Consider the following 18,049-nt stretch of genomic DNA (forward strand, 5'->3'; position numbering starts at 1 on the left):
TGGGGCAAAGTAGGAAAATTCATTTTTAAGTACATGAACTTAAATGCTGCTTTGTATCAACACCTAATGAAATTGCTGTACAATATGATCTTGTTGCCATCTAATGCACATTCAAATGTCATAAATCAACACTGCAGAGCGCTCCCTGTCCTCTGCCATGCCTTGATTGAATTACAGTTGATGATATCTGGAAATGATGTTGTGGAATATTCTAATCAAGTGAGAGAGACTTTGTCATTTCATCAAACAATCATCTTTATTCAATATCGATTAATTATTGCAATAATGAGGCTGGTCGACCCAACACTCTTGGGCGTTGGGCCAAGAGTCTAACCTATACAGAAATGCAGAGTTCTTTATATACAACCAATCTCCTGATTCTGCTTCCTCAACCCTCCTCTCCTCCCTTTCTGCATCCTTTGACTCTATGTCCCCTATCCTCCCCGCCGGCTTGGTCCTCCCCTCCTGCTCCGTGGCTTGACGACTCATTGCAAGCTCACAGAACAGGGCTCCGGGCAGCCGAGCGGAAATGGAGGAAAACTAGCCTCCCTGTGGACATGGCATCTTTTCACTCCCTCCTCTCTACATTTTCTTCCACTGTTTCTGCTGCTAAAGCCACTTTCTACCACTCTAAATTCCAAGCATCTGCCTCTAACCCTAGGAAGCTCTTTGCCACCTTCTCCTCCCTCCTGAATCCTCCTCCCCCTTCCCCCCCTCCCCCTCTCTGTGGATGACTTCGTCAACCATTTTGAAAAGAAGGTTGACGACATCCGATCCTCGTTTGTTAACCTGTTATGGCTAGGGGGCAGTATTTTCACGGACGGATAAAAAACGTACCCGATTTAATCTGATTAGTACTCCTGCCCAGAAACTAGAATATGCATATAATTATTAGCTTTGGATAGAAAACACTCCAATGTTTCTAAAACTGTTTGAATGGTGTCTGTGAGTATAACAGAATTCATTTGGCAGGCCAAAACCTGAGAAGATTCTGTACAGGAAGTGCCCTGTCTGACCATTTCTTGGCCTTGTTGATTATCTCTATCTATTACAGGGGATCTCTGCTCTTACGTGACACTTTCTACGGCTCACATGGACTCTCAGAAGGCGGCAAAATGCTGAATCGTGGCTTTGCAGGCTCTGGCTGAAACAAAGTAGCGCGTTTGGATAGTGGCTGGTTACAGTACTGTGAGACTCAGGCTCGTGCCCGCGTCGACCGAAAGCTTTGTTTTCTTTCCTCTGTTTAGCTAAACGGAGATTCCCGGTCGGAATATTATCGCTTTTTTACGAGAAAAATGGCATAAAAATGGATTTTAAACAGCGGTTGACATGCTTCGAAGTACAGTAATGGAATATTTAGAAATCTTTTCTCACGAATTGCGCCATGCTCGCGACCCTGATTTACCATTTCGGATAGTGTCTTGGAACGCACGAACAAAACGCCGCAATTTGGATATATCGATGGAATATTTTGGACCAAACCAACATTTGTTATTGAAGTAGCAGTCCTGGGAGTGCATTCTGATGAAGACAACAAAGGTAATGAAACTTTTGTAATAGTAAATCGGAGTTTGATCAGGGCTAAACTTGGTCGGTGTCTAAATGGCTAGCCGTGATGGCTGGGCTATCTACTGAGAATATTGCAAAATGTGCTTTCACCGAAAAGCTATTTTAAAATCGGACATATCGAGTGCATAGAGGAGTTCTGTATCTATAATTCTTAAAATAATTGTTATGTTTTTTGTGAACGTTTATCGTGAGTAATTTAGTAAATTCACCGGATGTTTGCGGGGGGTATGCTAGTTCTGAACGTCACATGCTAATGTAAAAAAGCTGGTTTTTGATATAAATATGAACTTGATTGAACAAAACATGCATGCATTGTATAACATAATGTCCTAGGGTTGTCATCTGATGAAGATCATCAAAGGTTAGTGCTGCATTTAGCTGTGGTTTTGTTTTTTGTGACATTATATGCTAGCTTGAAAAATGGGTGTCTGATTATTTCTGGCTGGGTACTCTGCTGACATAATCTAATGTTTTGCTTTCGTTGTAAAGCCTTTTTGAAATCGGACAGTGTGGTTAGATTAACAAGAGTCTTGTCTTTAAAATGCTGTAAAATAGTCATATGTTTGAAAAATGGAAGTTTTCGGATTTTAGAGGAATTTGTATTTCGCGCCACGCCCATCATTGGATATTGGAGCAGGTGTTCCGCTAGCGGAACATCTAGATGTAAGAGGTTAAGTCAAACGACACCGCTGGTCCTACTCACATTGCTCTACCCTATGCTTTGACCTCTTTCTCCCCTCTCTCTCCAGATGAAATCTTGCGACTTGTGATGGCCGGCCGCCCAACAACCTGCCCGCTTGACCCTATCCCCTCCTCTCTTCTCCAGACCATATCCTGAGACCTTCTCCCCTACCTCACCTCGCTCATCAACTCATCATTGACCGCTGGCTACGTCCCTTCCGTCTTCAAGAGAGCGAGAGTTGCACCCCTTCTCAAAAAACCTACACTCGATCCCTCCGATGTCAACAACTACAGACCAGTATCCCTTCTTTCTTTTCTCTCCAAAACTCTTGAGCGTGCCGTCCTTGGCCAGCTCTCTTGCTATCTCTCTCAGAATGACCTTCTTGATCCAAATCAGACAGGTTTCAAGACTGGTCATTCAACTGAGACTGCTCTTCTCTGTGTCACAGAGGCTCTCCGCACTGCTAAAGCTAACTCTCTCTCCTCTGCTCTCATCCTTCTAGACCTATCTGCTGCCTTTGATACTGTGAACCATCAGATCCTCCTCTCCGAGTTGGGCATCTCCGGCATGGCTCACTCTTGGATTGCGTCCTACCTGACAGGTCGCTCCTACCAGGTGGCGTGGCGAGAATCCGTCTCCGCACCACGTGCTCTCACCACTGGTGTCCCCCAGGGCTCAGTTCTAGGCCCTCTCCTATTCTCACTATACACCAAGTCACTTGGTCTCTCATATCCTCACATGGTCTCTCCTATCATTGCTACGCAGACGACACACAATTAATCTTCTCCTTTCCCCCTTCTGATAACCAGGTGGCGAATCGCATCTCTGCATGTCTGGCAGACATATCAGTGTGGATGACGGATCACCACCTCAAGCTGAACCTCGGCAAGACGGAGCTGCGCTTCCTCCCGGGGAAGGACTGCCCTTTCCATGATCTCGCCATCACGGTTGACAACTCCATTGTGTCCTCCTCCCAGAGTGCTAAGAGCCTTCGCGTGATCCTGGACAACACCCTGTCGTTCTCCGCTAACATCAAGGCGGTGACCCGATCCTGTAGGTTCATGCTCTACAACATTCGCAGAGTACGACCCTGCCTTACACAGGAAGCGGCACAGGTCCTAATCCAGGCACTTGTCATCTCCCGTCTGGATTACTGCAACTCGCTGCTGGCGGGGCTCCCTGTCTGTGCCATTAAACCCCTACAACTCAACCAGAACGCCGCAGCCTGTCTGGTGTTCAACCTTCCCAAGTTCTCTCACGTCACCCCGCTCCTCCGCACACTCCACTGGCTTCCAGTTGAAGCTCGCATCTGCTACAAGACCATGGTGCTTGCCTACGGAGCTGTGAGGGGAACGGCACCTCTGTACCTTCAGGCTCTGATCAGTCCCTACACCCAAAGAAGGGCACTGCGTTCATCCACCTCTGTCCTGCTCGCCTCCCTACCTCTGCGGAAGCACAGTTCCCGCTCAGCCCAGTCAAAATTGTTTGCTGCCCTGGCACCCCAATGGTGGAACAAGCTACCTCACGACGCCAGGACAGCGGAGTCAATCACCACATTCCGGAGACACCTGAAACCCCACCTCTTTAAGGAATACCTGGGATAGGATAAAGTAATCCTTCTAACCCCCCCCCCCCCCCCAAAAAAAAAGAGATATAGATGTACTATTGTAAAGTGGTTGTTCCACTGGATATCACAAGGTGAATGCACCAATTTGTAAGTCACTCTGGATAAGAGCGTCTGCCAAATGACGTAAATGTAAATGTAATAGCTGACACTAAGAATGCTTAGTCATGGCTGGTTCTACCCCTCCCATGCAGATTGGAGCATTATAAGCCACTCTGGGTTCATCCTGTCAATATCTGCATGGGTGTTGTTGTCTTAACCCCCCGGGCTTAGTTTCCCAAAACATTGTTACCAATAACCCATTCTGGCTTCATGTACAGGGTAGAGGAGAGTGAGGCAATGATAGTGACAGAGAGAGGGAGGAAAAGAGAGAGTTTATGTGCAAGGATAATTTTGAGATAATGAGGGATTGTTAAAAACTCTTCCAGGCTATCTCTATCTCGGTTACACCCACCACATCTTGTCTATGCAGTCTTTAACTCATTTGTCAGCCCAGATTAGCTGCAGGGAACTAGAGTGGAGACCATAAAAACACAGCATTAGTAGGACAGAAATGTCTTACTATTAGTTAAATATTCATTGTTAACCATTAATATCAAATGAAAAAGTAAATACATAATTTTTCTCTCACATTGTGCATGTACACCCTGACCCATCTACTGTTGCTAGACCCAATTCTGACTTGTGCTCTGATATTTGCTTCACTGATTTCTGCTCTTGTAAAAGCCTGGGTTATCGGCATGTTAACACTAGAAGCTTATTACCTAAAATGGATCAATTGAAAGTGTGGTTTCACAGCTCCAATCCAGATATGTTGGTCATTACTGAGACGTGGTTAAGGAAGAGTGTTTTGAATACTGATGTTAACCTTTCTGGTTATAACTTTTTTCGGCAAGACAGACCTTCCAAAGGTGGGGGAGTGGCAATCTTTACCAAGGATCACCTTCAGTGCTTGGTTGTCTCCACCAAGTCTGTCCCCAAACAATTTGATTTGCTGGTTTTAAGCATTAAACTTTCAAATAGCTCTCAATTGATTTGTCCTGCTAGGTGACCTAAACTGGGACATGCTTAAACCACCTGACCAAGTCCTAAAGCAATGGGACTCCCTGAATCTTTTTCAGATTATTACCAATCCCACATGGTATGACTACAAACACCCAGAAAAGGCTACTCTCCTTGATGTTATCCTCACAAATAATCCTGATAGGTATCAGTCTGATGTTTTCTGTAATGACCGTAATGATCACTGTTTTACATCCTGTGTTCGTAATGGCTGCTCAGTGAAACAACCTGTCTTGATTTGTCATAGACGCTTGGTAAACAACTTTAATGAGCAAACCTTCCTTCATGACCTGACTTCTGTAAATTGCTATAGAATCAGCTTGATCCCCTCTGTCGAAGACGCTTGGACCTTCTTTTTTTACATTTTCAGTGGTATTGTTAACAAACACGCCACCATAAAGAAAATGAGAATTAACCTGTTAGGGCTAGGGGGCAGTATTGACACGGCTGGATAAAAAACATACCCGATTTAATCTGGTTACCACTCCTACCCAGTAACTAGAATATGCATATACTTATTACATATGGATAGAAAACACCCTAAATTTTCTAAAACTGTTTGAATGGTGTCTGTGAGTATAACAGAACTCAAATGGCAGGTCAAAACCTGAGAGATTCCTTTACAGGAAGTGGCCTGTCTGACCATTTCTTGAACTTGTTTTCCATCTCTATCATTTACTAAGGATCTCTGCTCTAACGTGACACTTCCCACGTCGTCCATAGGCGCTCAGAGCCCGGGAAAAAACAGAATGTCGTCATTCCAGCCCCAGGCTGAAACACATTATCGCCTTTCTCAAGTGGCCGATCAAGGGACACTGGCTTATGCGCGTGACCCCAACCGCCCCCGCCTTTGGGATTTTTTCCTCTGTTTGCCGAAAAGGAGATTCCCTGTCGGAATATTATCGCTTTTCTACGAGAAAAATGTCGTAAAAATTGATTTTAAACAGCGGTTGACATGCTTCGAAGTACGGTAATGGAATACTTAGAATTTTATTGTCACGAATTGCGCCATACGCGCGACACTTCTTTACTATTTCGGATAGTGTCTGGAACGCACGAACAAAACGCCGCTATTCGGATATAACGATGGATTATTTTGGACCAAACCAACATTTGTTATTGAAGTAGCAGTCCTGGGTGTGTATTCTGACGAAGACAACAAAAGGTAATCAAACTTTTATAATAGTAAATATGATTATGGTGAGTGCTAAACTTGCCGGGTGTCTAAATAGCGAGCCCGTGATGCCTGGGCTATGTACTTAGAATATTGCAAAATGTGCTTTCACCAAAAAGCTATTTTAAAATCGGACATATCGAGTGCATAGAGGAGGTCTGTATCTATAATTCTTAAAATAATTGTTATGCTTTTTGTGAACGTTTATCGTGAGTAATTTAGTAAAATGTTAGCGAATTCCCCGGATGTTTGCGGGGGGTATGCTAGTTCTGAACGTCACATGCTAATGTAAAAAGCTGGTTTTTGATATAAATATGAACTTGATTGAACAAAACATGCATGTATTGTATAACATAATGTCCTAGGGTTGTCATCTGATGAAGATCATCAAAGGTGAGTGCTGCATTTAGCTGTCTTCTGGGTTTTGGTGACATTATATGCTGGCTTGAAAAATGGGTGTCTGATTATTTCTGGCTTGGTACTCTGCTGACATAATCTAATGTTTTGCTTTCGTTGTAAAGCCTTTTTGAAATCGGACAGTGTGGTTAGATTAACGAGAGTCTTGTCTTTAAATGGCTGTAAAATAGTCATATGTTTGAGAAATTGAAGTAATAGGATTTTTAAGGTTTTGAAAATCGCGCCACAGGATAGCAGTGGCTGTTACGTAGGTGGGACGAATTCGTCCCGCCTAGCCTAGAGAGGTTAAAGACAGGTTCAGCCACTGGTTCGACCGTGATCTTTCGGGAAAACGGTTAAAGACCTGGAGAATAAACCCTCATCTTCACAGCTGCCCATGTCCCTTAAAGTCAACAATGTGGTTGTTACTGACAAGAAGCATCCCGAATGCTCCTCCCTCTTTTTCCACTGCCCCGCTGAAAAGTTTCTCCCTGCAGACGGTCACTGAGTCCAAGGTGCTAAAGGAGCTCCTTAAACGACCCCAAAAAAACATCTAGGTCAGATGGTTTAGACCCTTTCTTCTTTAAGGTTGCTGCCCCTATCATTGCCAAGCCTATCTCTGACCTTTTCAACTTGTCTCTCCTCTCTGGGGAGGTTCCCATTGCTTGGAAGGCAGCCACGGTTCGACCTTTATTTAAAGGGGGAGACCAAGTTGATCCTAACTGTTATAGGCCTATTTCTATTTTGCCCTGTTTATCAAAAGTGTTGGAAAAACTTGTCAATAATCAACAGACTGGCTTTCTTGATGTCTATAGTATTCTCTCTGGTATGCAATCTGGTTTCTGCTCAGGTTATGGATGTGTCACTGCAACCTTAAAGGTCCTCAATGATGTCACCATTGCCCTTGATTCTAAGCATTGTTGTGCTGCTATTTTTATTGAATTGGCCAAAGCTTTAGATACAGTAGACCATTCCATTCTTGTGGGCCAGCTAAGGAGTATTATTTTCTCTGCGGGCTCTTTGTCCTGGTTTGCTAACTACCTCTCTCAAAGAGTGCAGTGTATAAAGTCAAAACATCTGCTGTCTCAGCCACTGCCTGTCACCAATGGGTGTACCCCAAGGCTCGATCCTAGGCCCCACGCTCTTCTCAATTTACATCAACAACATAGCTCAGGCAGTAGGAAGCTCTCGCATCCATTTATATGCAGATGATACAGTCTTATACTTAGCTGGCCCCTCTCCGGATTTTGTGTGAAATGCTCTACAACAAAGCTAAGCTTAAGCCCTTAACCTTGTTCTGAACACCTCCAAAACAAAGGAAAGGGAGATACCTAGTCAGTTGTACAACTAAATGCCTTCAACTGAAATTTCTCTTCCGCATTTAACCCAAGCCCTCTGAATCAGAGAGGTGAGGGTGGCTGCCTTAATCGACATCCATGTCTTCGGCACCCGGGGAACAGTGCCTTGCTCAGGGGCAGAATGACAGATTGACAGATAACCTTTCGGTTAGTGGCCCAATGCTCTAACCACTAGGCTAAGGTCATGTGGTTTGGTAAGAAGAATGCCACTCTCCCCACAGGTGTGATTACTACCTCTGAGGGTTTTGAGCTTGAGGTAGTCACCTCATACAAGTACTTGGGAGTATGGCAAGACGGTACACTGTCCTTCTCTCAGCACATATAAAATCTGCAGGCAAAAGTTACATCTAGACTTGGTTTCCTCTATCTCTCCTCTTTTACCCCAGCTGACAAACTAACCCAGATTCAGATGACCATCCTACCCATGCTAGATTACGGAGACAAAATGTATAGATCGGCAGGTAAGGGTGCTCTCGAGCGGCTAGATGTTCTTTACCATTTTGCCATCAGATTTACCGCCAATGCTCCATATAAGACACATCACTGCACTCTATACTCCTCTGTAAACTGGTCATCTCTGTACACCCGTCGCAAGACCAACTGGTTGATGCTTATTTATAAAACCCTCATAGGCCTCACTCCCCCCATCTGAGATATCTACTGCAGCCGTCATCCTTCACAAACAACACCCATTCTACCGGTCACATTCTGTTAAAGGTCCCCAAAGCACAAACATCCTTGGGTCGCTCATCTTTTCAGTTCGCTGCAGCTAGCAACTGGAACGAGCTGCAACAAACATTCAAACTGGACAGTTTAATCTCAATCTCTTCATTAAAAGACTCAATCATGGACATTCTTGCTGACAGTTGTGGCTGCTTTGCGTGATGTATTGTTGTCTCTACAGTGAGGGAAAAAATTATTTGATCCCCTGCTGATTTTGTACGTTTGCCCACTGACAAAGAAATGATCAGTCTATAATTTTAATGGTAGGTTTATTTGAACAGTGAGAGACAGAATAACAACAACAAAAAATCCAGAAAACCGCATGTCAAAAATGTTATAAAATGATTAGCATTTTAATGATGGAAATAAGTATTTGACCCCTCTGCAAAACATGACTTAGTACTTGGTGGCAAAACCCTTGTGGGCAATCACAGAGGTCAGACGTTTCTTGTAGTTGGCCACCAGGTTTGCACACATCTCAGGAGGGATTTTGTCCCACTCCTCTTTGCAGATCTTCTCCAAGTCATTAAGGTTTCGAGGCTGACTCTTGGCAACTCGAACCTTCAGCTCCCTCCATAGATTTTCTATTGGATTAAGGTCTGGAGACTGGCTAGGCCACTCCAGGACCTTAACCCCTGGTCGGGCTCACATCCAGCGAAAAATCCTATCGCCATTAGCATAACACAATTTAATTTATTTATTTTTTATATTTTTTTCAAATGATATCGTTTTGTAGATACACCTCTCCTGAATCGAACCACGTTGTTCGATTTCAAAAAGGCTTTACAGCAAAAGCAAAACATTAGATTATGTTAGAGGAGTATATCGTAAAAGTAGCCACATAGCCATTTTCCGACCAACCACATGCATCATAAATAACCAAAAACAGCTAAATGCAGCACTAACCTTTGACAATCTTCATCAGATGACACACCTAGGACATCATGTTACACAATACGTGCATTCTTTTGTTCGATAAAGTTCATATTTATATATAAAAACAGCATTTTACATCGGCGCGTAACGTTGACTAACTATTTTCCCTCAAATGCATCCGGTGAAACAGCACTACAATTTACTAAATTACTATTCGAAAACATTTTTAAAATGTAATATTGTCATTCTAAGATTTATAGATGAATATCTCTTGAAAGCACCTGAAATGCCAGATTTAAAAATAACTTTACTGGGTAATCACACTTTGCGATAAAAGGGGATGCGATACTCAGAACAATAGGCTAGCAATACAGGTCAGCGCCATCTTGGAACAATCGCATATCAAATCTAGTCTTGTATACTATTGTCAATAATCCCTTACCTTTGATTATCTTCATCCTTAGGCACTTCCAGGAATCCCAGGTCCACAACAAATGTATTTTCGTTTGAAAAAGTTAATCCTTTATGTTCCAATAGCTTGTTCTTGTTAGCGCGTTCTGAAGGCTGCACCAAAAGTTCCGACGTGCGCGGGGCTACTCTTTCAACAAAATGCATTTTTTTCTTATTTAGGTTCGTTCAAACATGTCAAACGTTGTATAACATAAATCTTTAGGGCCTTTTTCAACCAGAGCTCCAATAAGATTCAAGGGGGACGATTGCATTGTCTTTATAAACGTTTCGAAAGGGGAGGGTAGCCAGGGGCGCCGGCATCATAATGGTGATGGCCCTCCTCATGTGACCACGTTCCACAGCGTGTCATTCAGTCAGTTTTCACAGTAGGAGACTCAAATCACTTTGTAAAGACTGGGGACATCTAGTGGAAGCAATAGGAAGTGCTCAATGAACCATTGCTCACGATGTGATTTATAGGCAACGAGATGAAGTTGAGTCCGCAATTCAGAATTCCACTTCCTGTTTCGATCTGTCTCGGGGTTTTGACTGCCATATGAGTTCTGTTATACTCACAGACACCATTCAAACAGTTTTAGAAACTTTAGGGTGTTTTCTATCCACAAGTATTAATTATATGCATATCCTAGCTTCTGAGTTTGAGTAGTAGGCCGTTTATAATGGGCACGAATTCTTTTCAAAAAGCGCTGTAGCGCCCCCTATCCTAGGCGACCGTCAAGAGGTTAATGTGCTTCTTCTTGAGCCACTCCTTTGTTAACTTGCCTGTGTGTTTTGGGTCATTGTCATGCTTGAATACCCATCCACGACCCATTTTCAATGCCCTGGCTGAGGGAAGGAGGTTCTCACCCAAGATTTGACGGTACATGGCCCCGTCCATCGTCCCTTTGATGCTGTGAAGTTGTCCTGTCCCCTTAGCGGAAAAACACCCCCAGAGCATAATGTTTCCACCTCCATGTTTGACGGTGGGGATGGTGTTCTTGGGGTCATAGGCAGCATTCCTCCTCCTCCAAACACGGCGAGTTGCGTTGATGCCAAAGAGCTCCATTTTGGTCTCATCTGACCACAAAACTTTCACCCAGTTGTCCTCTGAATCGTTCAGATGTTCATTGGCAAACTTCAGACGGGCATGTATATGTGCTTTCTTGAGCAGGGGAACCTTGCGGGCGCTGCAGGATTTCAGTTCTTCATGGCGTAGTGTGTTACCAATTGTTTTCTTGGTGACTATGGTCCCAGCTGCCTTGAAATCATTGACAAGATCCTCCCGTGCAGTTCTGGGCTGATTCCTCACCGTTCTCATGATCATTGCAACTCCACGAGGTGAGATCTTGCATGGAGCCCCAGGCCGAGGGAGATTGACAGTTCTTTTGTGTTTCTTCCATTTGCGAATAATCGCACCAACTGTTGTCCCCTTCTCACCAAGCTGCTTGGCGATGATCTTGTAGCCCATTCCACCCTTGTGTAGGTCTACAATCTTGTCCCTGACATCCTTGGAGAGCTCTTTGGTCTTGGCCATGGTGGAGAGTTTGGAATCTGATTGATTGATTGCTTCTGTGGACATGTGTCTTTTATACAGGTAACAAACTGAGATTAGGAGCACTCCCTTTAAGAGTGTGCTCCTAATCTCAGCTCGTTACCTGTATAAAAGACACCTGGGAGCCAGAAATCTTTTTGATTGAGAGGGGGTCAAATACTTATTTCCCTCATTAAAATGCAAATCAATTTATAACATTTTTGACATGCGTTTTTCTGGATTTTTGTTGTTGTTATTCTGTCTCTCACTGTTCAAATAAACCTACCATTAAAATTATAGACTGATCATTTCTTTGTCAGTGGGCAAACGTACAAAATCAGCAGGGGATCAAATACTTTTTTCTCTCACTGTACCTTCTTGCCCTTTGTGCTGTTGTCTGTGCCCAATAATGTTTGTACCCTGTTTTGTGCTGCTACCATGTTGTGCTGCTGCCATGTTGTGTTGCTACCATGTTGTTGTCATGTGTTGCTTCCATGCTATGTTGTTGTCTTAGGTTTTTCTTTATGTAGTGTTGAATTGTCTCTCTTGTCGTGATGTGTGTTTTGTCCTATATTTTTATTTAATAAAAATACAAAATGATCCATGCTCCCGCCCCGTCGGAGGCCTTTTGCCTTTTGGTAGGACGTCATTGTAAATAAGAATTTGTTCTTAACTGTCTTGCCAATTAAATAAAGGTTAAATAAAATCACTTATATATTGTTTAACGATGATAGCCCCTTGAATCTCTAAATCAATCAGAGAAGAAGCACTGCTGTTGTCCTGTTGGAAGGTGAACCTTCACCCCAGTCTGAGGTCCTGAGCGCTCTGGAGCAGGTTTTCATCAAGGATCTCTCTGTACTTTGCTCCGTTCATCTTTCCCTCGATCCTGACTAGTCTCCCAGTCCCTGCCGCTGAAAAACATCCCCACAGCATGATGCTGCCACCACCATGTTTCACCGTAGTGTTGGTGCCAGGTTTCCCCCAGACGTGATGCTTGGCGTTCAGGCCAAAGAGTTTAGTCTTGGTTCAATCAGAACAGAGAATCTTGTTTCTCATGGTCTGAGAGTCCTTTAGGTGCCTTTTGGCAAACTTCAAGAGGGCTGTCATGTGCCTTTTACTGAGGAATGGCTTCCGTCTGGCCACTCCATAAAGGCATAATTGGTGGGGTGCTGCAGAGATGGTTGTCCTTCTGGATGTCTCTCCCATCTCCACAGAGGAACTCTGGAGCTCTGTCAGAGGGACCATCGGGTTCTTGGTTACCTCCCTGACCAAGACCCTTCTCCCCCGATTGTTTAGTTTGGCCGGCCGGCTGGCTCTAGGAAGAGTCTTGGTGGTTCCAAACTTCTTCCATTTAAGAATGATGGAGGCCACTGTGTTCTTGGGGACCTTCAATGCTGCAGACATTTTTTGGTACACTTCCCCAGATCTGTGCCTCAACACAATCCTGTCTCGGAGCTCTATGGACAATTCCTTTAACCTCATGGCTTGGTTTTATGCTCTGAAATGCACTGTCAACTGTGGGACCTTATATAGACATGTTTGTGCCTTTCCAAATCATGTACAATCAATTGAATTTACCACGGGTGTACTCCAATCAAGTTGTAGAAACATCTCAAGGATGATCAATGGAAACAGGATGCACCTGAGCTCAATTTCGAGTCTCATAGCAAAGGGTCTGACTTATACTTATGTAAATAAGGTATTTAAGTGGTTTTTTATATACACTGCTCAAAAAAATAAAGGGAACACTTAAACAACACAATGTAACTCCAAGTCAATCACACTTCTGTGAAATCAAACTGTCCACTTAGGAAGCAACACTGATTGACAATAAATTTTACATGCTGTTGTGCAAATGGAATAGACAACAGGTGGAAATTATAGGCAATTAGCAAGACACCCCCAATAAAGGAGTGGTTCTGCAGGTGGGGACCACAGACCACTTCTCAGTTCCTATGCTTCCTGGCTGATGTTTTGGTCACTTTTGAATGCTGGCGGTGCTTTCACTCTAGTGGTAGCATAAGACAGAGTCTACAACCCACACAAGTGGCTCAGGTAGTGCAGCTCATCCAGGATGGCACATCAATGCGAGCTGTGGCAAGAAGGTTTGCTGTGTCTGTCACCGTAGTGTCCAGAGCATGGAGGCGCTACCAGGAGACAGGCCAGTACATCAGGAGACGTGGAGGAGGCCGTAGGAGGGCAACAACCCAGCAGCAGGACCGCTACCTCCGCCTTTGTGCAAGGAGGAGCAGGAGAAGCACTGCCAGAGCCCGGCAAAATGACCTCCAGCAGGCCACAAATGTGCATGTGTCTGCTCAAACGGTCAGAAACACAATCCATGAGGGTGGTATGAGGGCCCGATGTCCACAGGTGGGTGTTGTGCTTACAGCCCAACACCGTGCAGGACGTTTGGCATTTGCCAGAGAACACCAAGATTGGCAAATTCGCCACTGGCGCCCTGTGCTCTTTACAGATGAAAGCAGGTTCACACTGAGCACATGTGACAGACGTGACAGAGTCTGGAGACGCCGTGGAGAACGTTCTGCTGCCTGCAACATCCTCCAGCATGACCGGTTTGGCGGTGGGTCAGTCATGGTGTGGGGTGGCATTTCTTTGGGGGGCCGCACAGCCCTCCATGTGCTCGCCAGAGGTAGCCTGACTGCCATTAAGTACCGAGATGAGATCCTCAGACCCCTTATGAGACCATATGCTGGTGCGTTTGGCCCTGGGTTCCTCCTAATGCAAGACAATGCTAGACCTCGTGGCTGGAGTGTGTCAGCAGTTCCTGCAAGAGGAAGGCATTGATGCTATGGACTGGCCCGCCCGTTCCTCAGACCTGAATCCAATTGAGCACATCTGGGACATCATGTCTCGCTCCAACCATAAACGCCACGTTGCACCATAGACTGTCCAGGAGTTGGCAGATGCTTTAGTCCAGGTCTGGGAGGAGATCCCTCAGGAGACCATCCACCACCTCATCAGGAGCATGCCCAGGCGTTGTAGGGAGGTCATTCAGGCACGTGGAGGCCACACACACTACTGAGCCACATTTTGACTTGTTTTAAGGACATTACATCAAAGTTGGATCAGCCTGTGGTGTGGTTTTCCACTTTAATTTTGAGTGTGACTCCAAATCCAGACCTCCATGGGTTGATAAATTGGATTTCCATTGATTATTTTTGTGTGATTTTGTTGTCAGCACATTCAACTATGTAAAGAAAAAAGTATTTAATAAGATTATTTATTTCATTCAGATCTAGGACGTGTTGTTTAAGTGTTCCCTTTATTTTTTTTGAGCAGTATATATACATTTCTTAAAACCTATTTTCGCTTTGTCATTATTGAGGTATTGTGTGTAGATTAATGAGGATAAAAAATGATTTAAGCAATTTTAGAATAAGGCTGTCACGTAACAAAATGTGGAAAAAGGGAAGGGGTCTGAATAGTTTTCAAATACACTGTATCCTTAATATAAATAGATTATCCAGTGTAGAATGGAAACTTTACTTATTCCTGTCAAAGATGTGTATTAGAGCTGTTTGTCTATGAAGACACACCATTAGAAGTTCCTCTGTGATGTATTAGGCAGTACACTTAATCACATCTCATTAACATTCACACCTCAGATTCAAGACAGTCAATAAACACACATGCTGATCAAATGGGATGTTTGGTTTTGATCTAAGACAGGAAATATACATGAAGACAGCGAGACTGTGTGATTAATAAGCCATACTGCTTGTCTGGACAGCTGCTGATCACAGGAATTCATTCAAAACCGTCTTTGTTGTGGGTATGCTGTTTTCATGTTATTTTCCTTTGAACATGAACTACTGTCTTTCATGTTGTCGCTATATGTGACTGGCTGCGCTCCATGGCCCAATGCTGTGATGCTGACCGCTGAGAAAGCAAAGCTGTGAATCTCAGCATCCTGCTGATATACATCACTTCAGATACAGAGACAACAGTGTTGAAGGCCTGTGATAGTGAGACTAGCCTATTACTGGAAAAACACTTCCCACAAATAGGATGGGTTGATGATGTTCAATCTGACTCACTTGTGTTTTATTCTTGCTACTGCTGCCTTGAAATTGTATTATAAAAGGGATTCTGGCCTATGCCTTGTCCATCCTACCCCCTCTTTCCATTGGTCAATGTAAGTACTTGACCCATAGTGTGTAGCCTCTCATAGACGGGTTGCCTGACAACGTCACGAAAATGATGCTTGTGCATGTTACATGTTGTCAATAATTATTTTGAATTCATAGTTGTTTTGCCCTGAATTTGCGCACACAACGTTTTTGTTGCTTAATAACAAACCACACGTCTATTGGCCTGTGTAAATTATAGAAAATTATTGCAAATCCCATCTCCTCCTGCTATTGGACAAAGTAAATTCTAGAGCCCAGCTTACCTCTTCCCATTGGTGGACATAGCGAATTAGCCTGGACAGCCTGAGCAGCCTTAGCAGACTGAGGATCTTGGTAAAGCGCACGATCCTCAGGGCTCTGGCTGTTTTATACACCTCAGAGTCGATCCCCTTCTCCACGATCAAGAAGATATAATCCACAGGGATGGAGGAGATAAAGTCCACCAAAAACCAGGTCTTCAGGTATGTCCTCTTGATCTTCTTGGGGTCCAGGATGATCTCAGTATTGTCCTCTAAAACGATGCCTGTGCGGAAGTTGAGGACCAGGTCCATGAGGAAGAAGGTGTCAGAGACCACGTTGAAGATGATCCAGGGTGCGGTGGTCTCGTCCTTGAAGAAGGTGATCCCCACGGGGATGATGATGAGGTTGCCCACCATGAACATCAGCATGGTGAAATCCCAGTAGAACCTAGAGAGCAGAGTGGAGAAGCAGGTTAGGGGACAGAGAGACAGTTAAGGTGGAGGAACTCAAGAAACCTGAACTTCAAGGTTCAGGTATAAACAGTTGACTTCCACAATGGCATTCTTCATCAACTGTTGAATCAGGGGAGATGGAAGCTTATACAAAATATTCACCTTCCCCCTCTCAACTGGTTATCACAACAAAACAAAAAAAATCACACAAATATATTAATTGAATTCATATCAAAGTCATCTGTTGGCTTCTATTGTAGGGATGATGATGTAGATCAATTGACAATTCAATCGTGCATTCAAAAGTGTACAAATTGATGGGCTATTACTCATTGTAATAACAGTACAGTAAAAGTACAGTAAGTCACTGGGGTATATCATGAGTTTGAGTGCAAGTGGAAACTGTTGTATCACTGTTTTCATTATGAGCAAATGTTCTCTGTTGCTGTTTGCTGTGCATATCACGTCAGTAAAGATGCTGATGTTGCTTTATCCATCGGACAAGTACCCACTCTGCTTACTGTAACTAGGGGAGCCGAGAAGAGAGAGAGTCTCATGAGAGTAGCGCTGGATGGTGAATTGATTCTAAATCCTTGCTACAAGAACAAAGGGTGACATATACTAAATGACCAAGAGTATTTGGACAACTGCTCATCAAACATCTCATTCCAAAATCACGGGCATTAATATGGAGTTGGTTCCCCCTTTGCTGCTATAACAGCCTCCACTCTTCTGGGAAGGCTTTCCACAAGATGGGGACTTGGCTCCATTCAGCCACAAGAGCATTAGTGAGGTCGAGCACTGATGTTGGGCAATTAGGCCTGGCTCGCAGTCTGCCTTCCAATTCATCCCAAAGGTGTTTGATGGGGTTGAGGTCAGGGCTCTGTACAGGCCAGTAAAGTTCTTCCACACCGATCTCGACAAACCATTTCTGTACGGACCTCGCTTTGTGCATGGGGGCATTTTCATGCTAAAACAGGAAAGGGAAGGCTATTGCCACAAATTTTGAAGTACAGAATTGTGTAGAATGCCATTGTATGCTGTAGCATTAAGATTTCCCTTCACTGGAACTAAGGGGCCTACCCGAAACCATGAAAAACAGCCCCAGACCACCACTTCCTCCACCAAACTTTACAGTTGTCACTATGCATTCGGGCAGGCAGCGTTCTCCTGGCATCCGCCAAATGCAGATTTGTCCGTTGGACTGCCAGATGGTGAAGTGTGATTCATCCCTCCAGAGAAGACGTTTCCACAGCTCCAGAGTCCAATGGTGGTGAGCTTTACACCACTCCAGCCGATGCTTCGCATTGCACATGGTGATCCAGGCTGTATCACAACAGGCCGTGATTGGGAGTCCCATAGGGCCGCGTAAAATTGGCCCAGCGTCGTCCGGGTTTGGCTGGTGTACACCGTCATTGTAAATAAGAATTTGTTCTTAACTGACTTGCCTAGTTAAATAAAGGTTAATTAAAACATTTAAAAAATGTAAAATACATCTTAGGCTTTTGTGCGGCTGCTCGACCATGGAAGCCCATTTCATGAAGGTCCCGACGAACAGTTATTGTGCTGACGTTGCTTCCAAAGGCAGTTTGGAACTCGGGAGCGGGTGTGGCAACCCGAGGACAGACGATTTTATGGCGCTACGTGCTTCAGCACTTGGCGGTCCCGTTCTGTGAGCCTGTGTGGCCTACCACTTCATGGCTGAGCCATTGTTGCTCCTAGACTTCCCCTTCACAATAACAGCACTTACAGTTGACCAGG

At 44.2% G+C, this 18,049-nt stretch overlaps 1 protein-coding gene across 1 annotated transcript in view; it reads right to left on the bottom strand.

Moving 5' to 3' along the window:
* LOC106573610 (potassium/sodium hyperpolarization-activated cyclic nucleotide-gated channel 2) overlaps positions 1 to 18,049 on the bottom strand; it is a 139,517-nt gene that overhangs the window by 76,097 nt on the left and 45,371 nt on the right. The window contains exon 2 of the mRNA XM_014148809.3: positions 15,860 to 16,283. Within this exon, the coding sequence (XP_014004284.1) occupies positions 15,860 to 16,264 (405 nt within the window). The 5' untranslated portion in view covers positions 16,265 to 16,283. The remainder of the gene's footprint in view (positions 1 to 15,859; positions 16,284 to 18,049) is intronic.

Source organism: Salmo salar, chromosome 16 (assembly GCF_965601325.2).
Source record: "Salmo salar chromosome 16, fSalSal1, whole genome shotgun sequence".
NCBI classification, from domain to species: Eukaryota; Metazoa; Chordata; class Actinopteri; order Salmoniformes; family Salmonidae; genus Salmo; species Salmo salar.